General features: G+C 54.9%; 1 protein-coding gene across 3 annotated transcripts; it reads right to left on the bottom strand.

Annotated features, from left to right (window-relative positions):
- Positions 1 to 5,978: 5,978 nt before the first annotated feature.
- Positions 5,979 to 10,060, bottom strand: SMIM45 (small integral membrane protein 45). 3 transcript variants are annotated; one of them, XM_067008334.1, is made up of 2 exons: positions 9,750 to 10,060; positions 5,979 to 7,188 (listed from the first exon to the last, which is right to left on the bottom strand). In XM_067008334.1, the coding sequence occupies exon 2, from the start codon at positions 7,172 to 7,174 to the stop codon at positions 6,968 to 6,970; it is 207 nt and encodes a 68-aa protein (XP_066864435.1). In that variant the 5' UTR covers positions 7,175 to 7,188; positions 9,750 to 10,060; the 3' UTR covers positions 5,979 to 6,967. The 3 variants fall into 3 exon arrangements, with proteins under 3 accessions (XP_066864435.1, XP_066864437.1, XP_066864436.1); XM_067008336.1 differs by having other exon boundaries at positions 5,979 to 7,319; positions 9,750 to 10,022; XM_067008335.1 differs by having other exon boundaries at positions 5,979 to 7,191; positions 9,750 to 10,018.
- Positions 10,061 to 13,651: the final 3,591 nt, after the last annotated feature.

Genomic DNA, 13,651 nt, shown 5'->3' with positions numbered 1-13,651 from the left:
CACAGCTCGTTGGCAAGAACTAGTTGCAGGAAGGTTAACCCTACCACGTGCAAGAGCTGAAGAGCCAGACATATTTGGTGAGCACTCACGCGGCTGCAAGGACGCAGTGAGAAGCGCCATCGCACTATCCCTCATGCCATGAATTCAATCGACCTTCGCCATTGAAATGACTGCCTTGTAATTCTGATTTCCCCTTTTATTTACCCTCGTGATTTTCTGTGACTTCCACATCAATTCCAACTGTTTACAGCTGCAGATACAGAGAGGGAAATGGACTTGCCAAGTTTCACACAATGAACCCGTAGCTGGACGCCCACATCTCCAGGCTCCAAATTCTGAGCTTCCCGCCCCCCACCTGATGGGGTGGAGGAGAAGGGGCTTTGCCCTCCCAGGGTTCTCTGTCTTTTGAGGGGGGCCTGGAGCCGCTGCCCTCCTCCCAGAGCTGGTCTCTCAAGCCTTCCCAAGCCCTGGCCGCTCGGCCAGAGTGGAGAGCCAGGGGGGTAGAACAATGAGAAGCCTGTGCCGCCCTCCGGGGCCAGAGTCCGAACATCGCAGCCATTCCTACGCAGGGACCCTACACATTCCCGCCTCCTGTTTCCCTGTCCGGGGCCCAGCCCAGACATACCCACCGTAACCTGACAGCAACCAGAGGGCAGGAAAGGAAAGCTCCCAGGACTCTTCAAAACCTCCCAAAGCTTTTTAAAAACCTGCACAAAACCTGACCCCCAGAAAGCCTCCTAGCCTCTCTAAAATCTTTGTCTCTAAGCAGATGCGTGGCCCCTGGCAAGACACAGAGACAGGCCCCACTTATCCGACAAGCGTGCTTTCAGGGAGGCCCTGCCCAGTGCCATGGAGGCTGCAGGCTGAGATAAGAAGACGCCGTCGCTGCTCTCCACAGACATGTGAAAAAAAATCACAGCCCAAGACTGGGGCTGTAATGGGGAAAGCTGCTGCGTGTGCTTTCTCTAGCTGCGGACAGCAGGGGCTACTCTTTGTTGCGGTGACCGGGCTTCTCATTGCAGTGGCTTCTCTTGTTGTGGAGCACAGGTTCTAGGCGCACGGGCTTCAGTAGTTGTGGCTCGCGGGCTCAATAGTTGTAGCTTGTGGGCTCTAGAGCACAGGCTCCATAGTTGTGGCACACAGGCTTAGCTGCTCCGTGGCATGTGAGATCTTCCCAGACCAGGGCTCGAATCCGTGTCCCCTGCATTGGCAGGCGGATTCTTAACCACTGTACCACCAGAGAAATCCCACCAAAATGCAATTTAAATGGACAGTTTTATAGGATTTACTATTGCCAGGCCCTGACCTCAAGTTGCTCCCAGTACAGTCCTCTGGCATGCCCTGGCAGATGGAAAAACCTGGTTCCATGGGCATTGGCCTGTTTCTGTAGGCTCTGCTATCTGGGTCAACCCTGCCCCTTGTAAAAAATGCTGAGGGCACAGTCTACTCTGTTGCTCTTAACGCTGAGACATTTCTTTTTAGTATTTGGAACCAGAAAACTTGTCTTTCATTAACAGTCAATTTCTCCTGCTATCACCTAACAGGAATTAAATGACCTCTTTGTGTTCCCCCTTTCCCTCTGGCTGCCAGGAAGCTCAGAGACAAGTAATAGTATTACAGTAGGAGTCAGAGTCAGAATATTTCCTTTCCACCCCCATGTATGTGGCTCCTTCAGCTAAAACCTTCTTGGGTCCTTTATGGGAAGAGCATGTAAAGTAAACATTTATGTAATAAGCTCTGGGGAGAGCACAGGGAAAGGATCCAGGTTTAAGAGTAGAAGGCTTGGGCTTCCCTGGTGGTGCAGTGGTTGAGAGTCCGCCTGCCGATGCAGGAGACACGGGTTCGTGCCCTGGTCCGGGAAGATCCCACATGCCGCGGAGCAACTAAGCCCGTGAGCCATGGCCGCTGAGCCTGTGCGTCCGGAGCCTGTGCTCCGCAACGGGAGAGGCCACGACAGTGAGAGGCCCGCGTACCGCAAAAAAAAAAAAAAAAAAAAAAAAAAAAGAGTAGAAGGCTTGGGTGAATCCCTTATCATCCCTGAGCCTCAGGCTCCTCCTTGACAGCCTGGGGTAGGAGACCCTGCTGCAGCTTTTGGACAGAGCCAGTTTTCCTGCAGTGAAGACTGGCCACTGCCCAGGCCTCAGGTAGGGTCACGGTCAACATCCTCCCTGCTGAGGCTGTGAAGCTTGTAACCGTGAACACCTTCACACTTTAGACCCAGTATGGTCAGAATTTTTCTTTTTAAAGAGGAGTCAGAAAAAAGATTTTTATGTGAAATCTCCTGACTCATAAATGTTGCCAATTAATTTGCACTTTTTCAGGAATTCCCTGGCGGTCCAGTGGTTTGGGCTCGGTGCTTTCACTCCCAGGACGTGGGTTCGATCCCTGGTCAGGGAACTAAGATCCTGCCAGCTGCGTGGTGCAGAAAAAAAAAAAAAAAAATTGCATTTTTTTCAAAGCACTGTGTTGGACAAACCAAACTTGGCTGCTGGCCAGATCTAGTCTGTGGCCTTCCCTGGCTCATTCAGTTAAGCTGAATACATCTCCAAGACGGACTGTCTGGTGTGTTCAAGCTAGGGGTGGGGGAGCAGTTTTCATCATTTCTTCTGAACCCTGCCTTCCTTCCATAATATCCCAAGAGACCTGACAGTAGGACTCAGCGTCAGGTTCTGAGATGACCTGTGCTCAGGTCATGTTGACTGGTCCAGATGGGCCCTGACCCAAGCTGGACCACACACAGGACCCTGCCCCAGCCTTGGGTGATGAGTTTAAAATGGGTGCCGGACCTAGGATGAGCCATGAATCCCACCCCTGAGATATTTGTGCTTTGCAGCCAGAGAGAGGGACAGGGTAACTCTCTCTCCACCGGCTAGAGCTGTAAGACATAAAAGTTGCCAGCAGTTGGCTGCTCCATTTTCCACAATGGGGGGAATCGGGATTGGCTAGTGAAGTGGGTATACAGAAGCAGGAATAAAAAATGGTTTGAGGGGGCTTCCCTGGTGGCGCAGTGGTTGCGAGTCCGCCTGCCGATGCAGGGGACACGGGTTCGTGCCCCGGTCCGGGAAGATCCCACGTGCCGCGGAGCGGCTGGGCCCGTGAGCCGTGGCCGCTGAGCCTGCGCGTCCGGAGCCTGTGCTCCGCAACGGGAGAGGCCACAACAGTGAGAAGTCGGCATACCAAAAAAAAAAAAAAAAAGGTTTGAGGGGCCTTCCCCGGTGGTCCAGTGGTTAAGATTCCACACTTCCACCGCAGCGGTCACGTGTTCGATCCCTGGTCAGGGAACTAGGATCTCACGGGACACTTGGTGCGGCCAAAAATAAAAAAGAGTCTGAGAGAGAATTCTAAGGGGGTCTGAGCGGCTCGTTCTCGTTGTCCTGAGTCCCTGCTACTTTCCTCTCCTACAGGACCGGAACACTCCAGAGTCTTCGTGATAACTTCCCCTTCTTACTCAAGCTAGTGCAGGCGGGGCTTCTGTCCTTTGCAATCATCAGTCCTAACTCATGCACATGGCTCTGCTTGGGCTCTTTCCAGTTTCCTGATGAACCAGAGCAGCACCGGGCACCTAGTCCTGGCCTCGCAGCTCTCTCCCCCGTGCCTGACACCTCTACTCACTTGCATTAGCACTGAAGGAACTCGTGAAATCCAGAGCCTCATAATGAAAGAGGTTCACCCCTCAGGGAAGGGAGCTCAGAATACATTGGGGCTGGCACTGCCAGAGAAACTGAGGCAGTGCGGGACTGGCTACCCAGTGGGTGGTGCTGGTCACCCCCATTCTTGTGTGGGGTGATCTGTGAGGCACTGGAAGGGCCCTGCCCTCCAATGGGTCCTTACAGATCCCACTCACCTGCTCACCGACCTCCGCCACGCCTGCCTGCCCTGGAAGTCCACACTCAGAGCGCCGATTCACATGCTCACCAAACTCTGAGGTCCGCCCTCCCCACCCCAGACTCCCAGTCCCAAACCCAGGTGCTAGTAACCCCCGGGTCACCCCGGGTGGGTCATCCCTCTCCATGCTTGTTTCCTCTTCCGTAAAGCAGTGTCCTCAATCCTTCCTGGGTTTTGGCCAGCATCCCTTCCCCTCCTTTAGGTAACAGCTGCAACCCACCCCCAGCCCCTCAGACCACGTGATCAGTAGAGCCAACTCCAGCCCTGGCCGCCGGGGTGGGTGCCAGAGCTGCCTGGCAATCAAGGCACCCCCATCCCCTAAGCTCGTAAGCCTCGGGGGCTGACAGGAGCCCACCCCCTGAGGTTTGGCAGGAACTGGATGCGTGCTCTCTCCTGAAATCAAGGCACAGGGGTTGCGTGAGCCTGGGACTGTCAGGGCACCTTTGTACCACGTGGAGAAAATCCACCTGAAGGAAGCCCACAGGGCTTAACAAGATGGAGAGAGAGAAGGATGGAGAGCTGGAGTGACCCAGTGACATCCTTGAGCCCCAGGGTCCAGCTGAGCCCGAGTCCAGAACCAAACCCTATTATTGAAGCTGTTTTCAGTTTGGTCTCTTGTGCCTGCAAGAGTCCTGGGCGGTAGTGTGGTGGGGGAGCTGCCTGGTTGGTTGGGGGGGCGGGGCGGGCGGGGCGAATCTCTGGGAGCTGCAAAATGCTCTGCTGGGTCAGAGGTCAGGGCTGTGAGACTCAGAAACAACAGGGCTGGGCCTAGGGTGAGGCAAGAGAGGCGCCGAGAATTGAATGAGGGAGCCCTCTTGCCTCACTCCAACCTGGCTCTGCAACACAGCCCCCTGCAATTGCTGGGTTTGCCCCAGGGAGGAAGGGCAGCCTCACCTCTCGAGATGAGAGAAGGCAGCTTTTGCTCTCGCTGACTCCTAAGATGGGGTGTGTGCAAGAGCGAACCTGGGTGTGGGGTCGGGAGGTCTGGTTCAAATCTCAGCCTGTTGCCCTGTTGCCTTGGCAAGTCCCTATGAAAATGGAATGGTAGCCCCCATGTGTTCTCCCCCTTTCAAGGAGAGGGACTTTTTTCTTTTCTTTTTTTTAAAAAATATCTTTATTGGAGTAGAGTTGCTTTGCAATGTTGTGTTAGTTTCTGCTGTACAACAAAGTGAATCAGCTATATGTAAGGAGGGGGACTTTTTAAATGGACACACAGCCACCCAGCTCTTCCCAGCCTCCCTTGCAGCTAGGAGTAGCCACGTGACTATGTATTGACCGGTGAGGTGTAAAGGGAAGCAAGAGGTCCAGCCAGCAGGAGTGTCCCTCAAAGGGGCAAGTGGCCCCTTCCACCCTCCCTCCACCCTGCTCCTCGGGATGCCGAAGAGCCCTCTCGGATGGCACCAGCCAGGACAACAGCCCTGCAGCAAGAGAGGAGCAACTCAGGTCCCCGAACACTGCATGGAACTGTCCACCAGATCAGCTCTGGACAACCTCCCTGTGAACTGTACCGTGAGAAAGAAAAACGTTCTTTTTGGTTTAAGGCCCTGCTGTTTTGCATCTCTGTGACTGAATTTCTATCCTAACTGGTTCTCTACCCCGGGGACTCCAGTTAGTTAGGGGGAAGGGCACAAGTGCTACTGGTTTCGAGTGGGTAGAGCCCAGAGAGGCTCATCACCATACCACACACAGGACGGCCCCCCTACAAAGAATGATCTGGTCCCCAAAGTCAATAGTGCCACTGCTGAGAAGCTGCTCTTTCCTCTTGGAGATTCAGTGTTCCCACCCCCCAAACGGGGGGATATTGAACTATCATGTTTTTTATGAGGACCCGGTGAGATGATAGACATGATCCTACTTTTAGGAAAGGAGACAGTCCTGCAAAGATAGTCATGGGGGCCTTCCCTGGTGGCGCAGTGGTTGAGAGTCCGCCTGCCGATGCAGGGGACACGGGTTCGTGCCCCGGTCCGGGAGGATCCCACGTGCCGCGGAGCGGCTGGGCCCGTGAGCCGTGGCCTCTGAGCCTGCGCGTCCAGAGCCTGTGCTCCGCAACGGGAGAGGCCACAGCAGTGAGAGGCCCGCATACCACAAAAAAAGAAGATGGTCATGGAATCTTTATTATTGAGATAAATTAAGATGGACGCCCCAAAGGAGGGGAGCGAGCAGGTTGCCAGTCTATGTCCAAAAAGGAGGCAGTGGTGCTCCACGGAGAAGGGGGGCTCCAGGGTGGGCTTGGGGCCCCTGGGGCAGTGCAGGACCAGGAGGGGAGGGCAGGGGCTCCTGCCAGCGGCCTCAGCCTTTGGAAAGGGAAGGGATAGGGAAGTCCAGCCGAGGGAGGGGGGTGGGAACCCCACACTGCCCACAAAGCTCACCCCATCCCCACCACCTCCCATCCTGCCTGGGGGCCCCCTCCCTCTCACACAAACATGCTTCTCCTCCCCTCCGCACGCCTGCCCGCTCCCCCCAAACGTTCTCTCTCTCTATCACACACACACACACACACACACACACACACACACACACACACACACACACACCTCCTTCCTCTATGGCCTTGCCCCTGGTAGGACTGGGCTGGACTGAGCTGACATCCCTCCAAAGGGGGCCCTCTCCTTGGGTCAGCTTTGAAGCCTGGCCCACGGAGCTGTAGGGTCGATACCGTTGGCTGGAGTGGGGAGCTGAGTGTCACCAAGGATCTGGTAGGGACGTGGGAGATCTGGAGGCTCAGGACAGGCAGGGGCAGCCGTGCCTGACGCCGGGTGGAGGGGCAGGAGTGCTGGGCGGCACGAAGGCACTGGGGGGCCGTGGGGAGTCCCCGGAGCTGGGGAGGGCAGGTGTGGGGTAAGCTGGCTTGACCAGGAGACAAAGCCCTGGGCCATCAGCAGCGACATCTCAAGGCACCCAGGTGCCCCATGTCCCCTCAGCCAGGGTCCTCCCAGAGCCCCTCCTCCCGGGAGGAGCCAGGCAGCGAGGGAGAGCCTGGAGGACCAGGGGTTCTCCTTCCTCTGCCCCGGGGTCTCCAGGCCGGGCGGGACGGCAGAGGGCACCCGGTGCCCGGCCCCCACCGCCCACAGAGCCGGTCGACTCAGACCTCGGGGCCCCCGAAGGCCAGGTTGTCGCGAACCATCAGTGTCTTGTGGAGGTCGCGGTCCACCAGGGGGCGCTGCATGCGCCACTTGTGCGCCTCCTGCAAACCGGGCTCGAAGTAGTAGATGCAGGCGCCGAAGCCCACCAGGATGAGGACAGAGATGAACAGGTAAACGGGCACGAACCAGTCCAGGAAGTGCGGCATCGCGGCGGCCTTGGCTGCTGAGACACGGTCGGTGAGAACCGGCGGAGAGGCTGCTTATCCCACCCACCCTCCCAGAGGGGGACCCGCAGGCTTCGCAGAGCCAGGAGGTCAGAGCTTCACCTTTACGGCTGGGAAGACGGAGACCCTGGAGAGCGAAGGGCAGTGACTCAGCAGCCCCGGCCCCCTGACCAAGCGCACAGCTGCCCCCAGCACAGGGGCCCACCCAGCTCCTACTCACCCTTCTACGAGGAAGCTTATAGCTGAGGGCTGGCCCTGGCTCAGTCCCTCAACAGTATGTGTGCCCTCGGGCAAGTTGCTTAACCTCTCTGGGCCTCAGCATTGTCCCCTGCAGAAGGGGACACTGACAGAGCCTTGTGGGGATTCAGTGAGGTGACGGACCCCTCAGACCACTCAGTAAAGGACAGCTTGGGCCATGCCTCCTCTGAGCTGCTCTGACTGTGCATTTGCAGAGGCTGCCACTTGCCAGGCCCCTCACAGATGAGTGGGTCCCCAGTCACCCGTGCATCCTGGCTAGGTGTGGCCTGGTGAAAGCATGGTGAACAACCAACCGCCCATCCCTAGGGGACCTGGTTGATATCAACAGGCTCTGCACAGGCTCCCGAATTCAGGCCCATGCCCCATTTTATAATTATAAGAGTAAGGACACAGGTGCCAGCCCCCAAAGACTTGGACACTGGTTTCCACATCCGTAAAATGGGAGTGAAAACAGTGTCTAGGTCATAGGGATGTTGTGACTGTTAAAAGAGTTAATTTATGTAAACTGCTCAGAACCAGTGCCTGGCGCTTACCAAGTGCTACATAGTAGTTTGTTCTTATTCTCTGGGCCTCAGTTTCCTTATCTGGAAAATGGGTATAGAAGTAGGACCCACTTCTTAGGGCCTCTCTGAATGTTCAACAAGACAATGCCCAAGGAGCACTTAGCGTCACGCTGCTTGGTGCAGAATCAGCACTCCGTGAATATCAGCTATCGTTATTTCCAGTGCACCAGAGGTGGGGAAAGCAGGAAAGTGGCAGCTAGCAGCTTTAAGGTGCTTCACAAGTTTTACACACACCCAGACTCTTTAGAATGACCCACAGGTGCCCACATCTGCTCTCTGCCAACCTTGCCAGCCTCATCTCCCACACTACGTGCCATCACAGGGAACCACTTGTCAATCACCTATGTGCATCTGCATGTTATACAGTCTACATCTTTGCATATGCTTTCCTTTTCCTTGGAATGTCCTTTGCATTCATGTTCATGTGGCAAACTCCTATACATACTTCAAAAGCCACACCACAGGTTATCTCCTCCAGAAATGCAATAAATCAGGGCCCATTCAACCCACCCTCAACCCCTTCCTGAGGCGTGAGAAAGGGGTAAAGGTGAGAAACCCCACTTCTGCCTGTCAGGCAGGGAGACCACAGTCAGAATGCAGTCACAGACCTTACAAAAGGCCTATGGGGTAGGGGCTACTGTCCACATTTTACAGATGAAGAAACTGAGGCCCAGAGAAGTTCATTAACTTGCCCTGAGTTACCCAATTGAGAAGTGACAGAGCTGGACTCCAACCCCCCAGCGACGTCCTGAGGTTTGATGGGGAAAATACCTGAACAGAGTGAAATGAGCAAAGGCCCTTCTTGTCTTCTAGGGAGGGAAGAAAGGGGCTGGATGGAATGACCTCCAGGGCAGGCTGAAGAGAAGCTCCAGCTTTCCAGACCTCTGTCTCCAAGCTCCAGCTCCTCTTGTCCCTCTACTGCCAGGTGGGTCTATGAGGTGGGCTGTGACCCCAGGGGAGGGAGAGATGCTGCTTCCCAGTCCTGCATCCACGCAGAGCCCCTCCCTTGCCCTCCAGGGTCCCCACTGGCTGTTCTGAAGCACAGGGCCTCAAGGTGCCCTATTCTCCTCTTGGAGAAATAAAGTGAAGAGTGTGGTAATGGCCCAAAGTCAGGGTTAGAGTGTCTTCCTAACCCTCTGCCCTTCTGTAGAGCCAAAGAGAGGGTTCAGAATTGCTTGGTGTGGCCTGGGTTTAGGGGAGGTGGAGAAGGGGACCTACAAGCAGAAGGGCTGCTCCAAACTAGCCTGACTGAGGCTAAGTGATTCGTGCCCCCTCCCCTGGCCCCACCCAGGACCCCAGCCTCCTTTGAGCTTAAACATGAGAATGGGGGACTTGGGCAGAGCAGAAGCCATTTCAGCCGCAGTGTTGTGGGCCTGTGGAACAGTGTTCAGGGTCTCCCAACCTCTCCAGCCCTGTGAACAAAATCCCAGGCATTCTGGGGCAACTGAGGACCCCAGACCCTCTCCTGGCTTCTCAGAGGACTGGCTTAGCTGAAGCAAAACATTCACTGGCCTTCTGTGTGACCTTGGGCCCCTCCTCACCCTCTCTGAACTTCCAGGGTTCCCTGCACAGTGACGGGGTGGGGGCGGGGGCTATCAGATGATCTATAAGGAATTTTCTAGCCCCCATTCCAGCTAAAGTCCCATCCAGGACAGTATGAGGGTTGCAGAGCCCCTCTCCCCGCCTCCCAAGCCCCACTCAATCCCCCACCCTGACCCCCGTGCCCGCAGACCCACCTCAAGCCCTGCAGATGCCTGTTCCGGGAGCTCCGGGCTGAGCGCACAGCCTCGGCCTAAACAGCTCAGTGTCGGCCCGTGGACTCAGTCGCAGCTGCTGTCCCCAGAGATGCTGCCATCTGCAGCCGCCCCGGGTGCTGGAAGCAGAGAAAGGGCGAGGCCAACGCCCCCTACGGGAGACAGAGTTTCTCAGGCCCAGGGGCTCTGACTGGGCCAGGAGGGGGCAGTCCTGGGCTAGCTCCGGCAGCCTGTACCTCTCCCTGCCCATTGGAGACCCTTCTCTCTGTCCCCCACCCTCAGGATAGCAGGAGGTGGGACCTGCCTTAGCCAATCAGCAGCCTGGCAGAGCAAGGGCTTTATCCTCTGTTGCTGTGGCAACCAGCCTTCTCTTCAGAATCCCTTGCACTGTGCACATGGTACAGAGATGAAAGGCAGAGCAGGGTTGGATAAATTCGGGACAGGTGGGAGCCACCCAGCAGGCTGCTGGACCCCACGGCTACTAGACCTAGAGAGGAAGTGGCCCCTACCAAGATAACTAGGAGGATTTGGAGACTTGTCATTTGAGGGTAGGGAGAGATTGGGGTCCCTGGCACGTGGGTAGGACACAGAAGCAGTGACCAGTAGAGCCAATGAGGGTCATGTGTTATAGAGGGAAGAACCAAGACTGAGATTCTGGACACATTGGTCCAATGTAGCATTTACCACATGCCAGACACTGCTTTCAGTGCCTTACATATTTATGTTAACTCATTTATTGGTCATCCAGGGTCACATGGCAAGAGTCTCAGTGCCAGGGTCGGAGCCCTAGCCTGGGCTGCAGGCCCGCTCGCAGGGCCTGCCCTCCTGGTTCTGCCTCAGCAGCCCCGGAGGCCCCCTGGCTGGGATGCAGCCTGAGATAATCGTGGCTCCCAGCCACGGAGCCCTCCCCCCCAGGCCAGGGCTGGGCCCCGCATCACTTCATCTGGCCCTCCAGCTGGCTAGCTGTGGAAGCCCGCTTTGGGGTTGAGGCAGCTTCGGCTCAGAGACGTGAAGCTACTGACCCTCTCCTTCTCCAGGGTCACTCAGCTTCTCAGTGACAAAGCCAGGGCGTGTGGGGGGGTGGGCGGGAAGTGCGGGTCCACCTCCCAAGCCTGGGTCCTCCCTCCTATGCTCTAGACAGGGTGTTTGCAAAGTTTCAGAGGCCCAGTGAGCATTCCATAAACAGCGGTGGTTATGGTCTCAGGAGGAGAGAGCAGCCCCAGAGGCCCACGGGGTGGGGAAGAGTCTTCGAGGAACCATCTCCCTGGGGAGTCCATTCCCAGGAACTGAGGAGGGGCAGGTGGCAAAGGCTATGGGTAAAATGGCTTTGGGACTCTGGGTCCCCCACCCCACAGACACCCTGCCATCTGTGGGACCATCTGGGGGTCCTGCGAGTGTCCTCTTCAGCATATGTGGGCCAAGGGGAGTGAGTTTGAGTTTCCAGAGAGATTTTTATTAAGATCTAAGGTACAGGGCTTCCCTGGTGGTGCAGTGGTTGAGAATCCGCCTGCCGATGCAGGAGACACAGGTTCGTGCCCCGGTCCGGGAAGATCCCACATGCCGCGGAGCAACGAAGCCCGTGAGCCGTGGCCGCTGGGCCTGCGCGTCCGGAGCCTGTGCTCCGCAACGGGAGAGGCCACAGCAGTGAGAGGCCCGCATACCACAAAAAAAAAAAAAGATCTAAGGTACATACAGTAAAATACAAACCTTAAGTGATGGACGTCTGCCTGTGTATACACCTTTGCAGCTGCCACCCAGACCACGTCTAGGATATCTTCATCATCCCAGACAGTGCCCTCCTGCCTCTTGCAAGTAAATACCGCCTTCCCAAAGGCACCCACTGATCTGATTTCTGTCACCATAGGTTAGTTTTTCCTGTATTTGTATTTCACATAAACGGAATCTTACGGTATGTGCTCCTTTGTGTCTGACTTCTGTTACTCAGCACAGTGCTTTTCTCCGCGCTGACGAGGTTGCCTTACCAATGTGCCACAGCTTATCTGTTCACCGCTGAAGGACATTTGGGGCATTTCCAGCATTGACCTATGATGAGCAAAGCTGGCAAAGTGCCGTTGAACAGTTTGGAGTGGGAGGGCAGAGAGGAGGTGGGGGAGGATGAAAGGGGCACAGAGAAACTTTTGGAGGTAATGGATACGTTCATTATAAATTGATTGTAGTGGTGCCTTCCTGGGTGTATATTTATATCAAAACTTACCAAACTGTACACCTGAAATATGTGTAGCTTATTACATGTCAATTACACCTTAATAAATCTGTTTTTAAAAGTGATAAACAGGGGACTTCCCTGGTGGCGCAGTGGTTAAGAATCTGCCTGTCAGTGCAGGGGACACGGGTTCGATCCCTGGTCCTGGAAGACTCCACATGCCGTGGCGCAACTAAGCCCGCGTGCCACAACTACTGAAGCCCGCGTGCCACAACTACTGAAGCCCGCGTGCCTAGAGCCCGTGCTCGGCAACAAGAGAAGCCACTGCAATGAGAAGCCCGCGCACCGCAACGGAGACCCAACGCAGCCAAAAATAAATAAATAAATTTATTTTAAAAAGTGATCAGCAGCCCTTAGATATTGTTTTAGCCACGTGATTCTTTATTCACAAAAAAGTTCACGGGAAGCTCAATATGTAATAGAGATGAAGCCAGAGCTGCTGCTGTTAAATGGTGGGGTGGGGTTTCTGGGCCCTACGTACTCAGGTTCTCCCCTGCCCCTCACTGCCGGAAGCCGTCCAGCATTGCCAACTGTTGCCTGAGCAAAGCTCGGCGAGAAGTTACGGCACGAGGAGGCCAAGCTCCTCTCCTGGTGGGCGGCGGAAAGCATCTCTTCTGATTCTCGGAAAATTCTTGCTAAAAATTGAGGGGGTTTCTGGAGGGTTTAGGCCAAGAAGATGGAAGTATTACAAAGCAAATCCCCCTCGGCACGAGACCACAACAACCCCTGTAACCACAACAGTAGCTATACCCACTGTAAATAATTTACTTTGGAAAAAAGTCCCTTGGTCAGGCAACACAGGAATGTTTCCATTAAAGAGTAGAAGCTTAAAGGAAGAATTAGATGAGCTATGGCCCAAAGAAGGAATAAGGCATAAAGAAGGGAAGCATAGTGGGGTATTATGTACAGGATGCCCCCAAATGGTGGATTATGTGGTATGCCCCCTCTCCGGTATATTGGAGGAAAAAGAGAGAAGCGGAAGGACTTTACTGTTAATATTTTACGAATGAATTATATGTAACTATGAAAGTTAAAATTGATTGCCCTACGTAGAAAATAGAATTGTATTTTTGCACAATGTGTTTTGAACAAGGTACTGAGAATACTGGGACACAGGCCAATATATGTTGCTAGCTGAAGTAGAAAAGAATAATTAGCTTTCTAGACCTAAACATCCCGTTTGCGCGAAAAGATCTTAAGACGGAACAATGCTCGCTAACGTTTCTGTGTATAGATGTAGAAATGAGATTATGAGCCCAAATCCTATATAAGAAATTATACGTCAAAAATAAAGGGTCAGAAGCTTAACAGAAGCTCCTGCACGCACCCCCTTGCCTCGTTTATTTATTTTCTCGCCGACGCCGTTGCCTCCATCTCAGGGACCCCTGCATCTGCTGGGGCTGGACCCCGGTACCTCACGGTGCCCCTGAGGCATCTCCTCAGGGTTTTGCAGAAGCCAGTTTGAGAAACACTGGCCCAGAGGGTCTCTGATGGCCCTGCAAGTTCTGGGCGTTGATGACACAAGAACCTCCAGGCCTGGGTCTGGGCTTCCTGCCGGTCTCTACACTTCATCACAGTATGGCTCTTGCGCACGACTATTTTCTCTTGCACCGCCTATGGGACAAGCACCAACTCACCTGACCCCTCAGCCAACAGTCAC

This window comes from Kogia breviceps, chromosome 12 (assembly GCF_026419965.1).
Source record: "Kogia breviceps isolate mKogBre1 chromosome 12, mKogBre1 haplotype 1, whole genome shotgun sequence".
Classification (NCBI taxonomy): domain Eukaryota; kingdom Metazoa; phylum Chordata; class Mammalia; order Artiodactyla; family Physeteridae; genus Kogia; species Kogia breviceps.
This window is presented reverse-complemented; position numbering and strand designations above follow the sequence as displayed.